The sequence below is a fragment of the Furipterus horrens genome, unplaced genomic scaffold, assembly GCF_987537825.1.
Source record: "Furipterus horrens unplaced genomic scaffold, mFurHor1.1.pri manual_scaffold_10, whole genome shotgun sequence".
Classification (NCBI taxonomy): domain Eukaryota; kingdom Metazoa; phylum Chordata; class Mammalia; order Chiroptera; family Furipteridae; genus Furipterus; species Furipterus horrens.
In genome coordinates this window covers 56,550,201-56,577,250 of record NW_028327180.1, presented here as the reverse complement: position 1 = coordinate 56,577,250, position 27,050 = coordinate 56,550,201, and the positions used below count along the sequence as shown (strand labels likewise).

At 52.4% G+C, this 27,050-nt stretch overlaps 1 protein-coding gene across 1 annotated transcript in view; it reads right to left on the bottom strand.

Annotated features, from left to right (window-relative positions):
- Positions 1 to 27,050, bottom strand: part of ADAMTS2 (ADAM metallopeptidase with thrombospondin type 1 motif 2) — a 280,657-nt gene that overhangs the window by 119,512 nt on the left and 134,095 nt on the right. The window contains exon 4 of the mRNA XM_090290344.1: positions 7,512 to 7,714. Within this exon, the coding sequence (XP_090146470.1) occupies positions 7,512 to 7,714 (203 nt within the window). The remainder of the gene's footprint in view (positions 1 to 7,511; positions 7,715 to 27,050) is intronic.

Below are 27,050 nucleotides of genomic sequence, written 5' to 3'. Positions count from 1 at the left end.
AGGGGCCCAGCCAGGTGCAGGGCCAGCGGGGAGGAGCCAGCAGGGCTGAGTGGGCCACCCATCAAACAAGTGGTGGGTTTGCTGGTGGCCTTCCCTGGGGTCCCAGCCTCTCTCAACAGGCTAAGGGTGCAGAGGGCAAGGCTAAGGCCCAGAGCCTCGTCCCTGCACACTCTCAGGCACCGCTGTCTTCTTCTGGGCAGAAGCCGAGGTGAGCAGCCTGGAGCTGACTATCTCAACAGGCAGGGATGGGAAAGGGCCTTGGAGACTGGGCACAAGGCCAGTGGGGCAGGGCACAAGGAGGTGGGCGGGGTTGCAAGGTCCTGTGCAGGCTGCTGGTCCTTACCTTGTGGGCAGATGACCTCCTGTGTGCAGAAGGGCCCTGCCCTCAGGGCCTAATGCTCCAAAGTTGCCAGTCTTGCAATTCATTGTTTTACCTTTGAATTTGTGTTAAGTGAGCGGAGTTGGATGGGACAGGGAAGGCTTGGCTCATATGCGGTCCCACCTCCCTAGGACAAGCTCTCGGCCACCTGCTCCCCAGCCTGTGACCACTGCTGACCTCGGACCCTGGCAGGGACCTGGAGGCAGATGCCAAAAGGGTTACGGTGGGTGCATGTGCCACATGGCATCTCAAGCTGGGGCGTGGCTGTGGCCACCCCACCTTGGGAAGGCAGCCCCACACAGGTCTCAGAGGAGGGCAGCCTCTCATGCACCCCCATCCAGGTGCTGAGATGCAAAGACCCTCTGGGCAGGGTGTAGTGCCCATGCTCCTCCAGCGGTGACTGTCAGTGGGCCCAGGCATATGTCAGGTCTCTCTGCTGGCTCTGTCCCCAGGCTCCTTGCTTCTTCCTCCCAACCTTCCCGATTCTGGCTTATGCTTTGCCTGAACTTCTGAGCAGCCTGAGGTGCCTTCTAGGCATGAGCCACAAAATATAAATATGTTTAACTTTGGTGATTCTTCATACAAGTTAAATGCTCTAATATATGCATTTAAACTGGCTTGTATAATATAAAGATAAATGGTAATAAAAATTATCATTAAAATTTATGCTAATAATTTAAAATTTTAATTGTTCTTTACTTACAAACAATAAAAAAAAAAAAACCTTACAATCTTGACAAGTTGAGAGAGAGAAACTGTGGGAGAAAGGAAAGAAATTGCATGTCCTTTTTATGGCACTTTTTTCTGTTCTTTGAATAGGAGAGCCACCTTTCATCTTGGCCCCAGACTTTTGTTCTAGGAGGCATTCTGGGTGTGGGTCTGTCCAGGCTGGCCAGTGTGACAAGAATGGTTAGGTAGTCTGTGAGACAAGAAGTTTCGGGAATGAGGCTGCTGACAACAGGCCCTGGGAGTCACCCCCAGGGCCACCAACTTGAGTGGAGCCACCAGAAGACTAACTCCTCGCAAGTGGTGTGATGTGCCCAAACATGGCACCCAAGGGAAAATGGGAGTGAAAGGTCCCAGGACACAAACACACACACAGAGCGTGAGCCATCAGAAACCAGTCCCAAAGAAGACAAAACAAAAGGCAAATGACAAAGGTGGAAGACTATTTCCCACCCAGACAACAGGCAAAAAGTTAACCTATTTTAATATGAAGTTTCTTCAAAGTAACAAGAAAGAAATTCAAATTCCAGTAAAACAAAGAACATGAATAGGCCAATCATAAAACTATAAGATGATCACTGTTTTACAATATACATATTTTAAATGCAAATTCATTACTATCAAATAAATACAACTTACAACACAAAGTCCATTCTGGCTGTGGTTTCAATGCACCGCAGCTGAGAAGGACTCGGTGCTATGAGCAGGTGGGGCATAAGCACTGGGTCAAAGGAGTGTGAAGAGGCAAAATAACAGAGAACATTCTGGCAATGAAAGCTTTAAAATGCATGTACGGCTGACCAGGGACTGAACTCAGCTTAAGGAAAAAGGAAAAGATAAGTGACAGATTCACTTGTCCGTTGCCCACCACAGTCAGCAGCTGACCTGACCTCCAGTGGGGAAGTAAGAGTGCCCTAAAGCCATGGGCACATGAGAGTGTGCTGTTCTAAAAGGAGGCAGCGGGTGTCATGAGCGCAGAGACACCCACAGACCTGCATGAAGATGTCCTAACTCTCCACTGTAGACAATGTGTTGTCCGTGTTAAATATAGCATATTTAGTTACATAGAGAAGGTTGCTTTTCTAGATTTAAGGAGGTGAAACGAGGAAGGAAAGTGGGCCTGGCGGGAGGTGCAGCACCGTGGGACACCGTCTACCACCCAGGTGAAGTGCTCAGCAAACATTTACAACCCTTCTCAGCTTCGATTAATTCCCATTTTCCTATGAAAAAAGGAAATAAAATGTTCAGCCCATGAATGCAGGAAGGAAGCGGCATGTCTAGCTATTTCCCACTGCCCTTAGGGTCACATCCAATTCCCTGCCCACTTGCCTCCAACTTCCCTGCTTCCTGGGCCCCTGGCTCCCACGTCACCCTTCTGCCCTTCTGCAAACTTGACAGGCTTCTTCTGCCTCTAGCCGGGGCACCTGCCCCTCCACCCCCAACCTTTCCCTCCACGGTTGTCCATTATGATTCAGGTCTCAGCACCAGGGCCACCTCTAGGCACACCTCCCTGCCTCCTCCACAGAGTGGCCCACCATCCCCAGCCCTCTCCCCTCTTCATCGAAGGAGCTATTTTATGTCCTCCATTGCCTTTGTCATTCTCTGAAATGACTCATTGGTTTTTCACTTACGTATTGTCTGCGTCCCCACCAGCGTGCCAGCCTGTAGCCACAGGCACATGTCCTGTCTGGCTCACAGATACAACCCTCACTTGACACGTATCAGCAGGTGCCTGGGCATGTTAGTGAGAACTGGACGGGCTATGCTACAATAACAAGACCCTGCCCCATCTCAGCCATGCAGCACAACAGAGGCCGCTATGCGCTTTGTTGTTACCGTGCATACACCACAGCCTAGCTCGGGTTTGGTGGCCCTGCCCCATTTTGTAGCTGGCCTACTGGGACATGTGCCTACAGGCTCACTGCAGCAAGGAAAGGAAGAGAGGGAGGGGACGTGCGGTTCCTAACACATCACTTCCTAGGACACAGCCCCAAATTAAGTGCAAGGGAGGCGGATGAACCTGAAATGTCTGTGTCGCACCAGACACGTCGCAGCCCCGGCTCTGCTACAGAGAGATGCCGAGGGGAAGAACCACCCTGAGCGACACAAGAATCTAACGTAGCTGAGAGCTGTAGGGTTGAGTCCACCCGGGCCTCTCCTCCTCCTCCCATCCTGCATCCCAGACCCGCACCACAGGGACCTCCACCGGAGCCTCCTACTGCCAGGCCTCTGTGGCCTTCTCAGGGGACAGACTGCGTCCCTCTAGGCTGAACCCAGGGTCTTGGCCACTGGGGGAACATCTGCCCTGGCCTCAGAGCTGACCAAATGCCTCACTTGGAGCGCAGTATGGGCTGGCTGCTGCCACGTGTGCCTTCCATGCTGCTGCTTTGGATCCATCGCTGGGAAGCCCAGTGACCAGCTGTGTGCCCACAGGAGAGGTAGGTGTGCACTGGCCGGGCCCCCCAGGGCCACTCAACTCCAGGCAAGCCAGCGCCATCAGGGCCCAAGGCCCCGCCCCCAGGCTGCCCAGGCTGCTGCCTAGCACCGCGCAGAGGGAGGCACAGTGGGCAACCCTGTTGTGCACAAACCTTCCAGGACTGCGCTGTCCAATATGGCAGCCACTGGCCCCACTGATGATTTCAGTGCAAATGCAAATTAATTACAAATTTTGAATTACCCATTAGGATGACTACTATCCTATAACAAGTGCTGCTGTAAATGTGGAGAACTTGAAACCCTGGGACCCTATTGGTAAAAATGTGAAATGGTGCAGGTGCTGTGAAAAACATTATAGAGGGTCCTCAAAAGATGAAAAATAAAATTAATTTATGATCCAGCAATCCCACTGTTGGGCCAGAGGTGGATTTAGCAGTGGGCGCACTGGGCACGTGTCCTGGGCCCTGACTTCTGAAGGGCCCTGCAAAACCCCAACTTTACTCTTTTTCTAATGACACCAAGTTTGGTTTCATATGTGCAATTTTAATTACACGCAAGTTTACAATCAGCAGTAAAACCTGATAGTATATTCACTTATTTATATTATATTCGCTTATTTTCATTATTTCATTACTACACTGCATACTATACACATACTATGTTGCACAGGCCCCACGCAGCTGCGCTACCACTCATTGGAGCAATAGAATCATATTTGCTACTTTGTACTTACAAAGGTTCTCCTGCGGTGCAGACTTACCATATACACAAAGACGCAGGGATGTAAATTAGTTTGTGGATATGTACTTGTTTCATTTAAGGTTTTAAAAATAGTTTTCTGTGTGTATAAATAAATATTCAGGTACGTTGAAATTATATTAAAATAAAATTAATTCCTATTGTTGAAATTATATTAAGATAAAATTAATTCCTGTTGTTACATCAGCAAGAAAAAAATTTATTTAAATATTTTCACATTTGTAATTTTAATTTCAAGTAAAATCCTATGACTTTTTTGTTTAAATTTCTGATTGTTACTCCTACTATATGTATACTATCATTAATTATATTATACTTTTACATATGTTCAACTATTCAAAATTGTGATTATTATTATGCTATCATTAATTATGCCATACATATATTATATTCAAATTTTATTGGAAATAAAACATTAATAATACATAATATTTTTTATTTATTTTAAAATATGGTTAACATATATTTTTATTTTTCCTGTCTCTTTTTTTTAAGGAGCCCAATATTTTCTTTTGTGCCCAGGGCCTCAACCAACCTTAATCCACCTCTGTGTTGGGCACAGACACAAGAGAACTGAAACAGACAGACATTGTGCACCCAGGTTCACAGCAGCACATCCACAACAGCCAGAAGGAAGCCACCCATGCGGCCGTCGACAGAGGAATTGACACCCATCTTATACAACATTGGAATCTTAGCCTTAAAAGGAAAGAAGTCCTGACACCTGCTACAACACAATGAACCTTGAAGACACTGTGCTCTGTGAAACAAGCCTGTCACCAAAGGATAGATACTGTGTGACTCCACTTATTGGGGGATTCCTAGAGGAGTCAGATTCATCCAGACAGAGAGTAGAGTAGTGGCTCCCGGGATGGGGGTGAGGCGGGGAGGGAAGGGGGAGTTTGTCTTTAATTAGGACAGATTTTCAGTTTTGCAAGATGAAAAGAGCTCTGGAGATAGATGGTGATGATGGTTGCATGATGATATAAATCTACATAATACCACTAAATAGTACACTTACAAACGGTGAAGACTGTAAGTTTTATGTTACTGTATTTACCAGAATTTTTAAAATTTAATTAAAATTAAAATTCTATTGGAAAAAAATAAATGAACAATTCAGTTCTTTTGTCACACCAGCCATATTTCAGGTGCTTAAGGGCCATGTGGCCAGTGGCTGATGAATGGACAAGGCAGAATTAAGAGTATTTCCATTCCAATGAGACAGTGTTGCTCTGGAAGGTCATCCTTTCTCACATATTCATGTTTCCTCTGCCTTCGTCCCCCCAAGACCACCAAAGGGCTCGGTGCACTTTGAGTCAAGCCCAGGATTCTCTCTGAGTATGCACTGGCCTCAATGAGGACATAGGGCCATAGAGGGTATTCACTGTCAAAGTAGCACACGCCCCGAGCCCCTGTGACCACACTGCACTCACACTGTCCCCCTGAGCCCATACTGTCCTGCAGGACCAACTGCTGTGCAGGGATAAGCGGGCACCCAAAGAACACCTGAGGCAGAAAAGAAGACACTGACCAACTACTCCTTAGCTCCTCGGTTTATTGCCTAAAAGTAAGATTTGTTTCAATTTAAGAATTTTTATATTTCTCATGATTTTCAAGAAATGAACCAAACCATCTATTATCCAAAGTTGAGGAACAGTTGGATTGTGAGGGTGCAAATGAATAAACTGTAGTTACCTGGCAAAACCAAGAGAAAGTTCTAGACTTCCTTCTATAGGCTCATGTGGCCGGAGGTGTGTGTGACAGAGGGACCCTCCACACCTGGGACTCTCCACCAGCCTCAGGAAGAATCGCCAGGGCTACGCCCAACTTCAGAGTGTTCCGTGCACTTCTCAAGGCTGATTCTAGTCCTGGCCTGTGGCCCAGCTGGTCGGAACTCCCGCCCCCCATCCCCCACCCCCAACCACCACCAACAGGTTGCCGTTGGACCCCTGGTCAGGGCACTTGTGGGAGGCAATCAATCACATGTAGCTGTTTCTCTCTTTTTTCTTCCCTTTCTAAAATCAGTAAGCATACCCTGGGTGAGGGTTTTTTAAAAAGGGACAATTCTAGATGTGCTGTCGCTGAATTACATATCGTCACCACTGTGGTAACAAAAACACATTTTATTTAGTAACTGAAGTCCCATTCATCTCCATTATCTCATTAATCCTTTCGGCAACCCCTGAGATGGAGACCATCGACCCATTTCAAAGGTGAGGAAACCAAGGCTCCTAAGACTGGGGCGTGGCCCTGCTCTTCTCCAGGTCCCCCAGCTCAGGGTTCACGGACCTCCTGCAGTCCCCAGCATCTCCCAGCATGCGCTTGCTCTCTTCCACAAACCTGCCTCCCCACCAAGTCCTACATACAGGACTCCTGTGCTCCTCCCGCCCACCCCAGTTTTCCCAGCTGGCCCCAAAGCCTGCACTTTGGAGGAGGACGTCCCCGAGGCTCACTGTGGCCCCTCCACAGGCATCAGGCCAAGAGGGGAAGGCTCTCCACGTCCCAGAGGGCAGAGGCGGGACTGCGCCCTCTGCTGGCCAGTCAGGCACAGTCCCGAGGGCGGGCGGGGCCTGGAATGCGGGGGCGGCTCCTTAACCTACCGTTGGGTAGACAAGGGGCACGAGCCTCGTCATGCGCCGAAAGGCACAGGTGTCACCAAACACCCCACTAAATAGCCCAGCTTCACAGGGAGAAATGGGTCTCCTTTCAATCCTCAATTCCTCTGACTACTCCAGGAGAAGCCTGGGTGGGTATCTGTCCCCTCTGGAACACACACCTGCTTCCAACCACTCCTCCTTTTTCCTTTATTGCTTTACGTTTCACTTTTAGGTTATCTTTATGTAAAGTGAGGTTTCCTCTGTAAATAATTTTAAGTTTTAAAAGTCATTTGATTTATAGGAAGATACACAGTCCAGGTACAGTGCAGGTATGGCAAAAATCAAGAACACTGGTACACAAGTAACTGTAATTTGGGGAAAATCGCCTCAGCGTGTAAACTGCCTTGCTAACTCAGAATTACTCCTCGCCCCCATTGACAGATGAGAAAACTGAGGTTCAGAGTAGTATATGAGAAGGTCACCTCCTCTCACCTGGAGACCCAGAGAGCCTCTGCGCAGCCCCATCACTCACCCCTGGACCCCCTAAGAAAGTGCAGAAAGCACAGTGCCCCAGACCACTCATGCCCGCCGCCCGCCGTCGACCCACTTACGATGTTCATGAGTGTCAGCAGGTACTTCTGTACGTGCTCCTTCCCGTGGAACTGGACCACAGAGTCGTCCACACCCAGCAGGACCTCAATGTTGTAGTCATTGTCGGCCACGTGTCTGCGGGCCCTGCGCCTCGAGCTGTTGACCTGATCCTCCAGGACACCCAGAGCATGGCTGAGGCTGTCCAGTTTGCCCCAGGAGGCCCCTGGAAAGACAGAGGACACATTGGGCAGCAGCCTGGCTCCCCAGGGACACCACAGCAGCAGGACAAAATGCCATTCAGATGCCACCTTTCATCTGCCTGGCACCAGCATGGCTGCCACTTTGTTGCCAACTTACAGCAAACGGAGGACATTCTTGTCCCATTTACAAGAGCACAGACTGAGTTTCAGAGAGGGCAACAGTGACACGCCCTATCCGCTGAGGCTGAGCAGTGCACACGCCAACTCCTCAGCACTGCAGCACCGGCGCCTGGCTCCCTGGGACCAGTGGACGGCAGGGAAGCCAGGCTGCCCAGCCAGGAGTGGGTGTGGGCAGAGCCAAATTCTTTCACCTACTCACATGCTCAGCACTAGAGAAGGACTCGTCTCCTGAGTGTGGTTACCCCTGTTATAACCGGAGAAACTGAGCCCAGCACAGGCAGCATGAGACCCACAGCAGCTCCTTGGGCAGACCCCTTCCAGAACTTCCTGCTTCATCCTTCACTGAAGTGCTGGCCCTCATCTCTGGGCCAGGTCTACCCAAGACCACCTGGGGCACCTGTCACCAGGTGAACTGTGGGTGCCCCTGGTCCCAAGCTGAGGAGATGGGTCCCTAACTGAATGGTGCAGGGACCAGGACAAGCCCTTCTCATGACCCTCACAATCTTCCTAGCCAGTCTTCCTGGTCTCACCTCCTGCTCCCAGAAGCATGGCACCTGGCCTGGGGAGGGAGACTAGGGCCTACGGGGCTTCAGCTGAGAGGCCCAAGGGCCTGGCGTTCTACCAGGCCTGGTTCCAGGATGCTGTCTCTGCATCTGCACAGCTGCAGCTGCCATCTCGCTTCCATCCTCCTTTCCTCCTGGGCTGGGATCCCCGCCTGCTTCTCCTTGGCATTCCCAGAGTGTGAGGAGAGGGGGTTTTCAGAGACTCCTGCCCTTGGAGGGACCTTGGATCTCAGGTCATTGTGACACCACCAACCCAGGGGCTGGGTCAGGCTTTGTGGCCCCTGCAGCTGGAGGTGGGGCCAAGAGCCCAGTTCAGCTGTCAGTACCCCTGCAGGCCACTCTCTTAATAGTCTTCCAGAAAAAATCTTCTTTCTTGGCCCCAAAACTCCTTGTCAGCGGCCTCATCCATTCAGGGCTTGGGGCTCCCTGCATGTCCTAGTGCCGCACACGGGGCTTCTCAGAGTAGCAAGGCCACTAGGACAGGCAGACAGCCTGCCCCTGGGCCCTGCTCAACCACTTGACCCCGCGAAGACACCCCCTCACCCAGTGCTGCATTACTATCCCCGTTTTATAGATAGGAGGAATGACGGAACACACGCTGGGGCTGCCGCTCAGCCAGGAGCTCTCTCCTCTACACCTGCTGTCTGTTAGCTTTGAGGCACAGACCTGCAACTGGGCCAAGCAGCAAAAGTGGGATGCTTGCCACTCCCTGGTGCTCTAGAGAAAGTGGGGTTCAGGAGGTACAGAAGCAGAGTGGGGAGCAACACAGAGAAGAGGAGTCAGTAGGCGGGTCAAGGCTGAGCAGCTGCTTGCGCTCCTGTATCTCCTGGGATCCTCGTGTACCCCCAGACCCCCGAACACCAGGTACCTGCACACACACATGCCTACGGCTGGTGTTACACAGGGCAGCTCCCGGGGGCAGGTGCGCAGCGACCCCGTGCAGGGCCAGTGTCCTCTGGGATTCCTGGGGATGACTTAGGGACATCCTTGTTCCTCCCAGGGGACAGGCCAGCTACTGAAATCTGACAGGGGTTTGAGGAATTGCTACTCTATTTTTACACATTTATTTCTTTGTATTTCCAACGAGCAGGGACGGCTGACCTTCAGAACCACCTTGGGAAGCACAAAAATGGTAATTTCCATAAGAGACTCATCCCTGGGGAGGAGGCTGGATGTTATCCTCTGCCCCTGTCCAGCCGGGGGTCACTGACAGTGGTCCCTGGGCAAGACCAGCCCAGATAGGCACCTGTTAGGGCCACACAGTGTTTTAAAAATACCTCACTTGGTCAACAGTATTTCAAAATTGTGAAATTTATCGTTAAACAAAATCTAGAATAGCCAGTTTCTCGAAGGAATTAGGAGACAGGGTCACAGGACAGGGTGGTGTGGAGTAACAGTCACAGCTAGAGATACAACAGACAGGACCACGTCCCCAGGCCAGTTGGCTTGCTGCCCTCCTGGCCCCCAAAGGCATCAGAATGCTCCCACCCTAACTCAGGGAGTCCCATGCAGGTCAGGGACACCTTGTGATATTCCCTGGGGATGGGCAAGGGGGCTGCCATCGGCCCAGCTCTGGCTGGGCCAGACCTTGCAGCTGCTCCTGCCAAGTAAGCAGTTTTTAATTAAATTGTATGTTACAGACCATCAAAACAATATTTTCTAAAGATGCATTAGAAATGCCAATTTCACCTCAATTATAATTGTTTTAATTACTATTTTAGACACGATTATTTTGGGAGTAACTTGAACCTTATGTTATAGAACACCCCAACCCCAGAAGGCTCCACCCCTCTAAGAAGAGGTCAAAGTGCAGATGAGGAAGGAAGACAGGGCCCCTCTAGGCTCCTGGCTGGTGATGGCCTACCCTGCCGCCCAGCCACTGGAAGCCCCAGTGCTGCTCAGGCTGGAGAGGAGCAGCCCCAAGGCAAGTGGGATCTGCTACGCCTGGGGCCAGGCTGACATCCCACTTTGTCAATCTTGGATGTCTCTTCAGTGTCCCTACCCTGGGCTTGTTCCTGAAGCCCAAAATGTGCAGACACCAACCATACTCTGGTTCTAGCAGCCTGTCCCTGCAGCTGAGTCCTGCTGTAGAACTCAGGCTAGGGGGCAGGCTCCTGCCCAGTCCTGGGTGGGCTACCATGGGATTCTGAGACACCAGCTCTGGCCCTTGAGGCTGTCCACCTGTGCTGGGTCACCTACTGGGTCTAAAGGCCTCTGCTCCTCCTGGTCCCTTGGAGTCGGGAGGGCCTCATCCACTCTCCCCACTCCCCTGTAACTCCTGCAGCTCACCCAGCCCGTCACTCCCTCCCCCATTACTGGCCCAGGCCCGATCACGACCCGCTGCCCCTGAGCACAGCCTCCCCCATGGGGAGAAGTCACTGGTTGCCCAGGTGGCTGGTCCACAGTGAATGGGGAAGACTGGACCTGGCAGGACCCTATCTTTCAGTGGGTAACCATAGGGATTAAATTCCAGGCATTCCCTCTTTTGGGGGACCCTTTTGGAAGACAGCTGGGCTCTTTTTGCTTATGTCTCAGGCAAAGGATGACACAGCAGGAAGCTTCCAAGGGCTGTCCCCGGTTTTAGTCTCTAGAAATTGGATAGGGTCCTCAAAAAGCTGATCGACACCGAGGACAGGATGAGGTGAGGAGCAGAGCTGCATCTAGGGGACCCCAAAGCGCTTGCCTCCAGGGAGTGAGCACAATCCCAGTGGACAAGTTCAGCCACAGCCGCTGGAGCACAGGGCAGAATGCGGGCTACTCACTTTTTAAACAGAACAGGTTACAAAAGAACATGAATTAGAAAGTTGCGGTGTTGTCTCAGGAAGATAGAGCTATGGAATCGAATCAAAGTCCAAGCATAGAAGGACCTTCTGAGAATAAAAAAAAAAAAAAGTGGACTGAGCACATGCATCCAGTTTAGCTCCCTCCTAGAAACCCATTACAACTTTAGTAAAGGGATTCTTCTTTTTCTTAATCACGAGCCTACCAGGACAGGAAAAGCAGAAGAGGAAAAATAACAGAACTGTTTGAGGCTAGAAGGCAGGTGCCACGGGGTACTAGACTTCGTGTATCTGAGAAACTTGAACCCCAAGCTGGACATGAGGCTCTTCTGGTCAAAGGCACCCAGTACTTCTGCAGGTGGGAGTGAAAGTCCCTAAGTAGGACTAGTTGATAGCTCACCCTCACCCCAACTGGCTTTGTTCTGGAAGCTCATTCTCTCTCCAAGAGGTGGGAAAAGAGTGTCTGGGCTGCAGGCAGCAGGTGTGGTTGAGAGCACAGGTACAATGTTACAAAGAGGAGGATGGAAAGAATGCAGAGACCCCAGCTGCTTCCACAGTGCCGTTGCCAGTGCTGGTCGTCAGGCCTTTACCCCCAGGAGGAGCCTGAGTGGGGTCTTGTCTAGGGAATGTGATTAACCAAGACTGGAAGGTAGTACATGTCAGTGTCCACGGTTCCCCCCACCTACATGCACTGAGCACCCAGGCACCTCTTCTGCTGCCCAGACTCACACGAGTGGCCCACCAACATCACCCACTCTCAGGCGTGAGCACCAGGCATGGCAGATGGAGAGTGAGATAAAGCAAAACAACAACAACAAAGGAAGATGGAAGAAACAGAGTACACAGAAGGCGGGAAACCTGTCATCGGTAAGCTCTGAGAGACAGAAGGTATTATCCATTAAACAGGAACAGGATGGGGACAATCAAAAGGCTTCTATGAAATTAAAAGAGCTTCAGCAGAAATGATGAACTCAGTGGAAGGATAGGGAAGATAGAGCTGAGAAACCTCCCAGAAAGTAAAACAAAGTCCTGAACAATCAGGTTAAAAAAAAAAAGAAAGTTAGAGGACCAGAGCCGAGGCGTATTACCCATTTAACAGAAGCTGCACAAAGACAGGAAGGAGAAAACAGAGAGGAAGGAAGGAGTGAAATAATTCAGAAAAATTTCCCACAACTGGAAAGTGTTCCCAGACTGAAAGGGCTCAGCCAGTACCCTGCACACTAGATACAAAGACCCACCCCTGGCACATTGTCATGAAGTTTCAGAACACAGAGAAGATCCTGCTGACTCTCAGGGAGAACCAGATGAGGCTAAGGGAGGCTGTTACTGAAGAGGTCACAAAGGACTGGAGTCAGGATGCTTTAGACATTCCCAAGGCAGCGTGAAAAGCAGAAAAACAACAGAGCAAAGCTCTCAAACTCCTGAAGGAAAATTATTTCCCAACTAGGATGCTACCCGCAAAGTCTCAGTCAAATATGAGATGTGGCCAGACATGTAAGTTCTCAGAAGTCTGACATGTCCTGTACACCTTCTGAAGAGCTACTGAAGGATGTGCTCCTTCAAAACAAGAGGCAACCAAGAAAGTAGAAGAATAAAGAGACAGAAAGCAGGAGACCAACACAAGAGTTGAGGGGGGACTCCCTTGGTGAATGGTGGATGGGAACCCAGGATAACAGCCCTGCCCCAGACTGGAGGGCAGTTGAGTCACACTGCAGCAGTGTCACTCCAGAGACAGACTGTCACCATCAAGTCCCTCATTTCCATTGGGCCTCTTCTCAACCTGAGGATAAGCGCCCAGGACAGCCTGAACCAGATTCTCATCTCTCTAAAGTCAGTCATCTGTACTTGGCTTGTTGTGACCACGTGCTGACGAGGGTCTCTCTCCTCGTACTGTGTAGAGGACACATGTCACTCATAGAAGTCCTCAGTTTCCCTGAGAGCTGCAGAGGGGCAGAGGGTGCAGGACCAGGGAGCACAGAGCAGCCCGTGCCCTCTGACTGCCCTTCTGTTGCATGTCCAGCACCTGGTCCACAAGGCAGTCCTGCCAGGTGCCCGAAGGTGGAGAAAGAACCCTGTTCCCCAAGGCTCCCTCATGATCTTGCTCACGGCTTCCCCAGAAGGGGCTCGTCCCCTCCCAGAACAGTGGAAATCAGACCACCACCCCAACACTGTTCCTCCTCCAGCAGCCTCCACCCTCTCCTTGTACTGCTGGTACGCGTTTGCCCTCTGTTTTAATATTAATCTTAATCTCCTTTAATATTAATTTATATGTAAATTTAAAATAGCTGATTAAATAATAAAATAGTATATAAAATTGGTGAATGACAGGTAGCAATTCAAAACCAGGTAACTTGGTAAATAATGGAAGTGGAACAGGTGTGGACATTGGGGTGAGCAGGTCAATTATGTGCAAGAGCATCTGACAGCTCAGCAATTTCACTTTTGGATTGATATCCTAAAGACAAAGGCTGTCCAGTCTCCTCCTGGGACTGCCCTTGCCACATGGGCCACTTCCGCTCCCCTGGACGGGGCTTGCAGATGGGCATGGCTCACACAGGTCCCTAAGGAGCTGCCTGTGGCAGTGTGGCTCGGCAGGCTGAGGGTAGCTGGAGGGAACCTGGGTGTCATCATTGGGGGAGTGGAGAGGCTAAATTCAGTGGGTGCAGGCCACACAGTGCTACAGAGATGTTAGAAGTGCGACATGCACGTGGATGAATGATCTCAGAAACACAGTGCCGAGTGCAAAATATAATAAGCATAATGAGATGTAAAATGCAACACAGTTTATGTCAATGAAAAACACACTCATCCTGGCCAGGTGGCTCAGTTGGTTGGAGGGTCATCCCTGTACCCAAAGGTTGTGGGGTCTATCCCTGGTCAGGGTGCATACGGGGGGCAGCGAATGTTTCTCTCTCTAACCCTTCCTCTCTTTCTAAAATCAATGAACATATCCTCAGGTGAGGATTAAGACACATACAAGGAGCAACACTGGTTTTGCTAAAATATACGCTGACAAATGGCTACCCTTTGATCTTAAAATGGTTGTTTATTGCAAAGAAGAGGAGAGAGAGAGTGGGTGGTGGGGATGAAGTGGCTTCTTCTTTTAATGGTGTGGGCAAACTGCTTAGACGGAGAAGTGAGTGATCTAATCCTGCCTTCCCGCTCTAAGCAAAAACAAATTCTAGCCCTGGCTGGGTGGCTCAGTTGGTTGGAGCAGCCCATACACCAAAAGTTTGCAGGTTCAATCCCCAGTCTGGGCACATACCTGAGTTTGATCCCCCATTGGGGCAAAAGCAGGAGGCAACCAATTAATGTTTCTCTCTCACATTAATGATTTTCTCTCTCCCTCTCCCTCATTCTCTCTCTAAAATAAATAAACATATCCTCAGGTAAGGACTTAAAAAAAGAACAAATTCCAGGTGACCGGGGGCCTGGGATGATGAAACTGAAGTCACAAAGTGGTAGAAGAAAATTCAGCTAAATGCTTTTTTATGATCTTGGGGATGGGCAGGCTTTGGACACCTCCTGCCTCTCCCACCAAGACTCCATGACTGTCCCCTGCCTGTGTGCCATTCTGCAAGTCCCCTGGTCTGCCATCAAGCACATAGATGACAACTCATTGCTCCCCCTCTCCAGTGCTTAGACTCCAAAACTTAGAATCCTACAACTGCCCTGTGCAGAAGGGGAGGGTGAGACTTAGAGAACTAGCCCAAGGCCATAATGTTAGTTAGTGAAGACCCAGGTCAGAGGGCCAGCCCAGCTCCCTTACAGCCTCTGTAGAGCAGCAGACCAGGCCCGAGGAGCCATGGTCCTGGGCAGCAGAGGCCTGGAGGAGTGTGCTGCACCCTCAGCCAGGGGAGGTCACCTGGAGGAAGGTCGCCCCTCCATTTGTCAATGAGCAGGAGACTCTCTCTGTGATGGTAAATTGCCCTAAAGATGATCGTTAAGATAAAATATGTTTATGGGGACGCATAATCAGGACAGGCAGAAGCCCTGTTTGGAGGCAGGCAGGCTATGAGGCTCAGGGAGCAGAAGGCAGACTCAGCCCCACGTGGGGCCATCAGCACAGAGCCCCTTTAGTCAGCATTATTAAAAGAAGCTCATTAGGTTTATTTCATTTAGCCCTTTACAGCTTTATTATCAAATTGGAATTAATTTTTGTAACGCCTGGCAGACAAGGCTAATCCAGTGTGGGTGGAGGTAGAGGAGTTGGGGAGGATATAGGGGCTTGGTGAAGGGGAAGGAAACTGCTTCCAGTGTGTGCCCTCAGTGGGGGACAGGGAACATCCTACCCTAGGGGAGGCGAATGGGGCCCCTTGGAGCTGTGCCCTGTGGTGCCTGCCCATCCCCTGGGTGCTGCTCCTTGACTTCCCTTGGGGAGTGAACTTCTGCCCCACACCCCCACTGAACCCTCCACCCCTGCTCCAGGAGTGCCCCCTGGCCCAGGCAGACCAATGAACCCCAATGCAAGCGTTTGTTGGCATCTCCGGGAAGACACACTCTCTTTTCTCTCTGCTGTGATAGAGATAAGCTGGTAAAATGTGAGCCAGGGCTGCTAGGCACCTCCTCCCCCACCAGAGGCGGAGCTGACCAGTAAAGAGAACATGCAGATGCTGTTGAGCCCTGAGCCCTGCTGTGGCTGAAGCTGACACATCCCCAGACCTCCCAGCTCTTTTGAGAATGCATTTGGATCTGTCCCTTGCCATCACAAGAACCCGATATGAATGCACACACCACGTGCACAGACACACACTCACACACACCGGCCTGTGCCAGACAGACATGTCATTTGCTCAGCGGCCGCTGCCCCAGGCCATAGCACCAGATGGTGCTGCTCTGTTCTGCCCAGTGCTTGCACCTCCTACCTTTGAAGGGACCGCAGTGCAGACGGAGGAGAAAGTCCATTGTGATTCTAGGCATGTGGCTGAGAGAAGGGAGCCAGGCTCTAGCTTGCCCCCTACCCCAGGCACATCCTTGGGAAGTAAAGGGATCTGCCAAATGTCCCTGGGGCCCAGAAGAAGTGTTGAGGCCGCTGAGGTTGGGCCCCACGCAGCAGGGCAGCTGAAGGTCCAAGAGCTCTTGCAGACCCTCCTGGGCTCTGTGTAGCGGGGTTTGGAGCCCACTGTCCATGGAGTGTCCCAACGCCCCGCCCTGCCTTTCCACAGCAGTGAGTGGCCTCGGCTCCTCCCCACCTGTCCACTTGCCCCTCCTGCTGGCTTCTGAAGCCTACCCACCCCTAGGGATGGACAAGAGTCCTTCAGCAACGGGGTTCCTGGGCGCCAGGGCTTGGAGAAGGCAGAGCAGAGTACACAAGGCAGGCAAGCAGCTCACGGAGACCAGACTCAGCCTCCAAGGCACCGAAGTTACTCTGTGGCTGGCCATCAGCAGAGGGCAAGTGTGCTGGCCCCGAGTGACCTCTGCTCCATGTGGCTTTCCCCAGCATGCAGCAGCCAGATGGCTGTGTGCAATGGTGAGACTGGCAGATTGTTTAGTGCAAACGTTTACTGTGAACCTCAGAACAAAACACAGACACCCACCGGTCCCAACAGAAGGTAGGATTCCCCAGGATTTTGTTTTGAAGGTGGGGAAGTGGGCAGCTGGCAAGTGGGTGCTGACTGTCGGCACCACGCGCAGCTTGTAGCAGCACGTCAGGTGGGATCCCCACCACCAGCCTGAACACATGCCAGGTCCTGGGCTTGCACAGCCAGCAGCCCCCAGCTGCAGCTGCCCTGCCCACCCTGAGCCTGGCACTGTGTCCGCTGGGCCCACTCAGGTGCAGGGCCTGCTTCTCTCCCAACCACAGAGTCAGCCCCTCGCCATAAGGATCTCTGAACCTGCCCCATGCCCTCTGCCTTCACCGTAGCTCAAGCCCCACCAGAAACCAGCTCCTCCGAGTCCACGTTCCATGGTGTTTCTCACCAGCTGCCGGCCTCAGTTTCCTCTACTGGCCCTTCACTTTCTCAGAGGTTGAGCACTATGCCATGCCATGTGTGTGAGGGCACTGCAGGATTTGGGTCCTGCGCGTTGGGAGGGCCGTGGGGCCCACACCAGCAGGAGGTGTGGGAGTCTGTGCAGCCTGCGCTAGCCGCCCGCCCCTGGCCAGGCCAGGTGGAGACATGCAGATGCCCATCAGCCTGCCTGTGTCCCACCCCAGCCCAGGGATGGACTGCCCCCTACCCCCTTCCCGACCCCACCCAGAGCCTGGACACAAAGAGGTGCTGCGGCCAGGACACATGGCTTCTCTGGGCTGATGCTGGGACTCAGGGTGACAGGATAGCATGGGCCATACTGTCCCACCATGCCACCTTCCCAGGAGAGAGAATTCTAGACGTTCTCATTAGCAACAAGAGGGGACAGGCACCCCTGGTCGACAATAAAGATAGCCTTCACAACGCAGTGGTGGGGCTTACAGATTTCCCAGGGAACAAAATGGATTCCATCTTATGCGGATGAAGGGACAACCCAGAAGACCATGTTCTGCCCTGGGCCTCCCGACAGCCAGGGGCAGTGAGGTGTCTGCCTCAAGACCCTGGCTGGGGCTGGTGCCCCTGAGCTCCTGTGCCTATAATGAGCGGGGGCCAGTGGCTCTGACGAGGACGGGAAGAGGCAGAGGTTCTGGGACAGTCTGAGGGAGCCCAAGTGGCTCAGCAGCCCCCAGGGCCTTGGGCCTGTGTCACTGGCATCTTGCTATGAACTGAATCTCAGATGCTCCAAAGGGCATGTGTGCTGCACCATAGGAGGGATCCCAAGGGTCCATTTTCAGGGACACTGTGCACCACGGTACCCTGCATAGCTCCAGGGGTAGGGTGCCCTTCACATGGCCTCTGAAGGAAGTGCATGCTCTGGGGGCGCACAGCCACGGGCCCCTCCACCTGCAACCTTGTCATGACCCTGAAGGATGGGACAGGAAGATTCCGAAGGTCCCACGTGGGGCAAACCTGAGGGGCAGAGATCCCTGACAGGACAGATGGCCCACTGCCCACTGCTCCTCATGTCCCTCCCTGTCTAGAGCTGAATCCAGGAGCAGGAGGGACCAGGACTGTCCCTGCCCCCATGCCTGGGGCCAGAAGGGCAGTGGGGTGGCCCTCCCTGGCACTGCAGTGCTTTGATGGACAGTCCGAAGCACCCATGGGACTCTCCCATGCCTCACTGCCTCTGGGTGGTGGTGGACACCTGCAGGGGTGTCCAGCCCAGAGAAGAGCCCCACCTGGGCGTGCTCACCCCTCTCAAGTGTCAGGAATCCAGTGAGTGTCAGGGACACACCCACCCTCCCTTGTCCTTCCTGTCCTTCTCTGTCAGGTGCTGGAGCTTGGTGCTGAGCTCCTTCCTCGGTGCCCCCGCCCAGGGACCCATCCCAAGTGCAGACAGTGGTGGCGAGGGGCACAGTACGAAGAGGCCGTGGCCACCTCATCCGGCCCAGCAGACACTGCTCACCTTCCTGTGCGAGCGCAGCGGTCAGCCCTGGCATTTCCCGCCTTAGAAAGACCGCAGCCTGAGGTCATCAAGGAGGATGTACGGGGACACCCTCCTTTCCAGAGATGCAGAGCTGCCTCTGTGGCCATGGTGTGGACTGGGTTTAATTTGATTAGCCCCATTTTGAGAAGAGAGAAAACAAAAAATTAGAGCAAACGCAGAACTCATGAATTTAATCCCTCCCACGGGCCTTTGCTAACAAGGTGGAGGGGGATGCACACTGCAAGGGTCCCAGGGGGCAGGACAGGCAGCTAGTTGGGCAGAGGCTGTAAGCCTTGCACTGTACTCTCCTTTTAAAGGCCTGGGATCTACTTTGCTGGTGTAGAAGCAGATGCACCCTGGTCAGGGTCTGTGCTCACCAGCCCTGACTATGAGGCTCCTGCCGGCCCTGGAAGTGTGCCAGGGCCACCATCACGGTGAGCCTTGTGGGCTACACAGGGTGCCTGGCCACCGCAGGTCTCTCACAGAGGCACCCCAAGGGCTCCTGGGTCTGCTGCTTCCAGCTCCCGCAGTGCCAAGTGGGTGGGAAGGTCTGCTCGTTGCCCACCTGGCCTACTGGTTGGTCTCACCCCTGAAGCTCACACACACAGTTCCTGAGGCAGAAAGCCCCTCCACCAGGCACTGGACCTGGCTACCCTGGCTGCCTGGTAAGCCTGCTCCTCTTTCAAGGTCCAGTCCAGCCTTCCTCCTATTTGGTTTCTTCCTGACCACCTGCCCCCGCAGGCTCTCCACCAAGTAAAGTTGGTGGCTCTGTCCTGGCCCTCAAAGCTGCGTTTTTATTCATTTATTCACTTGTTCTTTCATTCGTCAAGTTTTCCAGCACCTGCTGTCTGCCAGGCCCCAGGGAGCATGACCTCTGTGACAGCACTCAGCTGTGTCACTGTCATGGACCCACTGATTTGTTTTCACTTGTTCCCTGACACACACACTCACATGTGCATGCACAATCACACGCATGGACATACACATATAAGCACACATGCTTATACACACTTGCAAGACATATGCAAGCACATACACTCACCTGCCTACATGTACGCACATGTGCATACAAATCCACATGTACACACAAGGAATACTTGATTTCACATGCAGGCACACACACATAAAAGTTCATGTGCTTGTGCACCCGCACATGTGTGGGCACACATTCATACATGTGCATGCACAAGCACACACCTGCATGTGCATGCATGAGCATGCATACATGAACAGGCACACAATCCTTGCACATGTTCACCCGCTCACACACATGCTCATACACACATGCATTCTCATTCACCCACCACTTAGTGGTGAATTCATGGAAGACTGAGGCCCCCCTTTGAGCCTCTCCAGGCTCCCAGACACCTGCGTGGGGCGTGGCAAAAATAAATCAATAAACTAGGGCCCCACCCCCCTCTGAGATGCATGGAAAAGACTGTTACTCTTATACTACTTATGAGCAGCTGAGGCTGGGAGGGCAGGGAGAGGCTGAAGGGGTAAGCATCATAGTGAACAGCCTGGGTGTGAGCAGCTGGGCAGCATTGGGAGGAAGGTGCCCATGCTTCCTTCCTGGCTGTAGTTTACAGGGTGGAGGATGGTGCAGCCAAGCCTGGGGGCCCTGATGGTAGGGCCAGGTGGGTGCTGCATGTCCACGCTGGCCTGGCCACTTGGTGGGTGCTGCTGCTGCTAACCTTCCCTTTCCTCCTGGGAGAGCCATTGCCATGGCTCCTAGTACATCCTGGCAAACTGCAGGCGCCACCTGACAATGCCCTGACAGCCCAAGCCACAGGCCATGCATCATGCCAAAGTGACCCTCCCTGGGGTCTCCCTGGTCCTTACAGTCCCCACTGTGCCAGACACACATATTCAGTGCTTGTAGGGCTGGCAGTGGTTAGATTGGGTGTGTTGCACGATAGGGCCCTTTTCTTGTTTAGACCCAGACACACCTTGTTTACTCTTGAACACAAAAAAATGGCCTGTATTTCCTATAAGAAATATACTGGAGAGGCCAAGGCAGGGAACTCGGAGGGTGGAGGTCCATGTATTAGAGCCTTATCTTTGTAAAAAACATCTGAAGTCTAGACTTGCATGTGAAGTCTCTGATTTTAGATATAAAGTAACTTTTAAATGATGTGAGCCCTGTGCTTCCCATTGAAACTAGCCACACCCCAGCCCCTCATGTCAGACTGCCTCGGTGCGAAGCCTGCCAGGGTGAGCTGCCTTGCAGCCTGCAGCCCCACAAGGGCTGGAGCTTTCCTGGCTGCAGCTCAGGCCCACTGTTTACCGTGTCCCTTTCTCCTTGAGGCTGGCTCCTGGGGGGTGGGATCCTGTCCCCCGGTTACGCACCCCACCACACACAGTGTGGCCAGCCTCCTTCACACTCTCAGGGGTCTCTGCTTAGCCCCTCCCCACACTGCCAAGGGCTCAGCCAACATGGCGTGCAGATCCCCAGAGGGTGGATGTCTTCCACAGTAATGCACTGCTTCAAATCAACAAGGCAGAGCTGGGCCATTAGAAAAAAAGTGGGGCAACTGGTATAATGAACGGTTCTCAGAAAAGAAGGATCAAGGAACATTATATCTATGAAAAGATGCTTACTCTCTCCCTTAACAAAAGAAAGGGCTGTATTACATATAAAAGTGGAAATGTGTGGATCGGGGGCACGTGTGGGTAGAAGTATGTCCTGGCATGCTGAGCGGTGGAGCCACAAGCAGGCAAGATGCATATGGCCGAAGGGGAGGGCCACGGCTGGAGCCATCAGAGCCCCTCCGCTGGAAGGAGTCGGGCCTTGCCTGAGCACATGCTGAGGCCCTGGCCAGCAGCCCCAGCTTCCTTAAGGAGGTGGGATGGGGTGGGGGCGGGCACAATGCAGCAAGTGACAAGCACAGAAGGCTAAAGAGAAGTGTCATCACAGTGACATGATGCAGGGAGTGAGGGCTGAGCTGGGCCACCTGCTACCCAGGAAGCCCCTTGCTGCTGGGGGCAACCGGGTGTGGTCGCCTAGAGGGGAGGTCAGTGGGCCATGCTGGGCCTGAGAGTCTTGTGGGGACCCCAGGTCTGAGGTGCTGGGGCACAGAGAGAAGGCTGGGCTGGAGGGTGGTCTGGGGGTCCTGGGTGTGTACAGTCATGGGGTTTGCCTTCCAGGATGTCACTGTAACTGCACACAGTTGGACAGACAGAGCATTGATACCAGCTCCTGCCCATCAGCTAGCCCCAGGCCTCTGCAGACGTGCTGTGGGCCCATCCACCTGCCACAGCCCACGGCTGGCCTGGCTGTGGGTGAGAGCAGTCCCTGCCCCAGGACCCACGGGCTCACAGCACCAAGCACCACACTTAACTGCAGACCTCCCGCAGAAATGTGCTTTCGACTTTGTTAGACAGCACTGTAATAAAGTCTCTTTGGGAGGATTAGCAGCTTAGCAAGAGGAGGTCCCCTGGGCAGGTGGGCAGGTGGGCAGATGGGATGACTAGGAAGATTGACCTGGCCCCCTCTGGGCCAGGAGACATGCAGGGTGCTCACCTGGTCCTGGGCACTCACAGGGCATTAAGCCCAAAATGGCCCACTGTGCGCAGCTGTGACAAGCGTGTGTAGGTCTTGAGGTGGTCACTCACATATGCTCTCCAGGGCCTGCCCCTGCAGAGGCCAGAGGGAGACCGAGCCTCATACGCTGCGACATAACACCGAGCAGGTGTGCACACAGGTGCAGAGCAGGAGTGAGGCTGGAGGGAGAAGGTGGGAGAGCTCTCACCTGGGGTCCTGTCTGTGGAGCCCCCACCGATCGGGACCATGGGCTTGGTGGGCACCTTGGCCCTGCACTGTTTGTGTCTAGTACAAGACTTCCTTTATTTCCACACATTCTTAGAGTGCAGCACGATTCACATACCTGTGTGGCACACCTTCATTTTTTAATACAGTGGGGCTCTCAAAAATGAAGGGCCAGGCTGTGGCTGTGTGCCCTGTGTAGGCATGCACGCATGCATGTGCTCACGCAGAGGCCTCAGCTTTTGCCTGTGGCGGTGCACGGGCTCACCCCTGCCAGTGCAGATCTCACTGCAGGGAGTGTGAGAGCAAAGCGTGATGAGATGAGGAAGGAGGTCCTGGGCGCATCTGAGGAGAGAGCAGCAGGCCAGAGTGCCTGGGCAGGAAACAGCAGGCAGCAAGCCCAGATGGCCAAGGGCTGGGCAGGGTCTCCAGATTGTAGGGACACTATCTCTTTTTGTAAATCCGCACCTGAGGATGTGTTTATTGACTTTTAGAGAGAGAGGAAGGAGGAGAGAGAAACGTTGATCAGTTTCCTCCCATATACATCCTGGCTGAGAATGGAACCCACAACCTCCATATATGCCCTGACCGGAGATCAAACCTGTAACACTTAGGTATATGGGATGACACTCCAACCAACTTAGCTTCCTGGCCAGGGCAGGACACTGTCTCCTAAGCCGAATGCAGTGGGGTCCACTGTGGGGTTCTGAGCAGGGGACAGACGTGATCTTACTGAACACATCAAAGACTCGCCGCCAAGGAACTCATAGTGCTGGATTTCATTGATCCAGAATGCCCAGGATGGGCAAATAGACAGGAAGGAAGCTGGCTGCTGCCTTGGGATTGGGGACGGAGGAACCCGGGTGACACTGAAGGAGCCGGGGGCTTCTGGGCATGATAAGGTGTTCCAAAGTGATCATGCTTGTGGTTGCAGCTCTGAATGTGTTGAAAGCCACTGAATCGTACACTTTCAGTCTCAAGTGTATGGGGTGTGGCTTCAGTCTCAATAAAGCTGTCACTGCTGTCGCACTGAGAACAGACGGGGGTGGGGAGTTACAGGGAGACCCGTGAGGGGCTGCTGCAGTCGCCCAGGCAGAGGAGGCAGCTTGGCCTAATGTGGGACCAGTGGAAATGGGCAGAGTTGCTCAGGTTCTGGGGGATTTTGAAAGTGAAGACAGCAGATTTCCTGACAGACTGCAGGGGGCGTGAGAGGAAGAGAGGAGTCTGTGAGGCACAAGGCCTTGGCTTTGTACCTGGGGGGCGTGAGCCCCGCAACCTGGCTAGACAGCTGTGGTGAAGTTTACTTCCCCAGCAGCATGAAGCCTCTAAAATCCATCTGCAGAAGGCACAGGCGGGGGCATGTGCTCCAGGCACCCTGACCCGCTAGCTGCCTGCCTCTCTGTGACCACACCGGGCTGTTCAGCTCTGCTGATCTATGACGGACTGCTCTTTTATTTTTAACGGTGCCTCGGAGCATAAACTGCTGCACAGTCTGATCCGTCTGGATTTGGGCAGGGATAATTTGGGGAGCCAGTCTGGAAGTTGTTCTATTCATAGGAGAGGTCTTCATAACAGTCTTTTTTACTCTGTCTGGTAAGTCAGCTAGCCTGGGTTCACCTGTTGCTCTCAGCTACCAGCCTCCTGGGAATGGTCACCATCCAAACCTTTACTGTTTTCAAGAACATGCTCAGGCTTCCACTTGTCTACATCCTGATTCACGTAAAGTCAGTCTTTTGGGGAGAGAGCTTCTTTTTCTTTTTTCTTTGTATTTGATAAATGATACCTTTAACTGAAGGTTGTTGGGGAACATATTTCAGTAAAAAAGTCAGAACAACAAAGCATTGCTCACAGGGCCAGATGGGACCAGAGGAGGAGATCAGGAGAGGGAGGCACAGGTGCCGGGGAAACCTCTCTGGAACAGCAGGAACTCACAATGAAGAAGCATACTGTGGCTGGAAGAGTAGGTATCATTCTCTCTCTTTCTTCTTTGACTTATCTGGCATGGAAAGATAAGCCAGGAAGGTCATACCAGAAAGTCCCTGAAACTCGCAAGGCTCCACCTGAAAATGGGAGAGCCAAGTTAAGCATGAGTTTTGCTTCCTGGTCAGAGCAGACAGGTGGTTCTGGAGGCCCTTGAGGGATGGAACTAGATTTCCAGCAGTGGGAGAGTTTCCTAGTTCTTTCTTCTTACGGGTTGCTTCTCTCCTTTCGAAAAACCTCTGAGCCACTGCTCCAGGTCCCAGACAGGGAAGACAGCTTCAGATCTTTGAGGCTTACCCTTCCTAGCATGGAACCCGTTTCCCATAAGCAAGCTGGGGTGAGAGTGCTTGGGATCTAGGATTCTCACCCTTGCCTTAGGGATGGGAGCTGGGTGGAGGGATGAAAGGACCACTGACTTCTCAGCTGCACCCATCAGGAATTTACCCTCTGCCCCCTGGAGCTGAAGGGGATGAGAAATGCTAACTGGGCCCATCCTGGTGAGATCCTGCACTCCTTCATTGGAGAGGGAGTCCCGTCTTCTTGGCCACAGCCACACAAGTGAGGCCTCTGTTTGACCTGATGGGAATTGGGGCAGTGGAGGAAGAAAGCAGGTTATGGTTTAAGTGCCTCAGATTCTTACTGTTTTGACTTAAAAAAAAAAAAAAAAACCCACAAGATTTAGTTTATTTTCTTGAGTAAATGATCCCTCTTCATTGCTGTGTGTCCTTAGGACAATTTCCAGAGGCTTGAATTATTGTTGTTGGTTTTCTTCTCATTTCACCGGTCCTGGCTGCTCTGCTGGAGTACAGGTCTGTGGCATTCCTGTGCCGCCATTCCAGAAGTGAGGCTCTTGAGACAGGCCATTTTATAACTTATCGCAGGGCGACCGCATTGACGAAGGCAGAGGACCCTGTATCTGTCAAGGTCCTTCAAAGTGTAAGTGATGGGGACATAGGTGTAATCAATCCCGAAAGGAGATACATTGGTGCACATGACTGGCAACAGGTGCAGCTGCCCTGGCTCTGCCTCATGGACGCCCCCTCAGATTGGCTCTCTGTACAGACAGCTGACTCAGGAAAGGAGAGTTGCTTTCTCCCAGGGTCCAGATCTCGTGGAGGGCCACTGATCGGTTCCACTGAGGGCACATGTCCCCCCACCCCCCGGTGACCAGGTGTGGGGGACCAGCCTCCCCTGCAGCCAGCTGGGAGCAGGGTAGGTGTGGTTCACATACCCACCAGAGCCACATGGGGTGAGCAGTGTTCTCCCCCCAACAGAAAGAGAAGCGCTGGTTTGAAATTAGCAAATGGCCTCTACTTGCCCCTTTTGAAACGTTCACACAGACAGTCACGCACACAATTTCACATAAATTACTTTTAACATGCTGTAGATCTCTTTAACATACTCAGAACTTAAGAGCAAGCTCCCTGAGAATTGTAATATCTCCTTGAACTGCACTTTTTGTGCAAAAATGAATGCTCACTTCCTGAAACACTGAAATAAATTCACATTGCGCAAGAAAGAGCAAACTTGGGATTGATCCCAAAGTAGACTTTTCCCTGAAAGCAGCGGCTGTTCACTGTAAGGCACAGAATGGCCTTTGACCAGCAGTTTCATGTCATTTTAGACATCAAGTTGATTTTGACTGTTTGATGGCAATGAGGCTGAATACTCTGTCATGGAAGTGCAAAGTAACTACTGATCTCGCCCAGCTTTACTGGGAGAAGGTTCTCATTTGTACAATCTACTGTGGCCTCATTTCCCACAAGCATGAGGTCACCTCTGGCGGGGTGTTCCAGGGGCAGCGCTAGCTGCTGGTCCAGGCTCCCTGAGAAGGCTGCCTGAGACAAGGGCAGCACCCACGCAGTGCTGCAGGATTTCCAGGTGCTTTCACACTGGCTGACACAGAGACTTAACATGGTTGCTAAGCCCACCTGCCGTGGCTTGGCCTCAGCTCTGGGAAGTTCACTCCTCTCTTCCTCTCATACTGCAGTTTCTCCTTGGCAAAAGGCCACCACTGTTCTCCAGCAGCTTCCACAAAAGGGCTTGGGCTAACCTCATCCATGAGCCTGGATCCATCTGTTAGTGAAATCAAGACTCCAGGCCCTGTCCGGACAGCTCAGGTGGTTTGAGTATTGTCCCAATATGCCAAGGTTGTGGGTTTGATCCCAGTCAGGGTACATGCAGCAATCAACTCATGAATGCATCAATAAGTGGAACAACAAATTGATGTCTTTCTCTCTCTCTCGCCCTTCCTCTCTCTCTCTCTAAAAATCAATCAATAAATTAAAAATTAAAATAAAGCCTCAAGCCAAGGCCTCCCATCATTCTCCTGAGAGTTGGAGTCCATCCTCTTTCATCAATGCTGAGACCCTCTCCTGACCTGGGTGGGCCTGGCTTGTCAAGGCTGTCCTCTGGGGGGTTCTTGGAATTCTGCCAGGGGACTCCAACTCTTGGCTCCGTGTCCCTGTCCCGACATGACCACTGGGAGAGGTGAGGCATGGCTCTGAAATTGCGCCCGTTTCTGGTTTCCGTGGCAGGGACTGAGCCCACTTCTGGCCCATCCACACTCCAGCTCAGCAAAACCCACACCCTGACACACACCCTGGAGTTATAGGACAGGGAACTGATGTCTGCA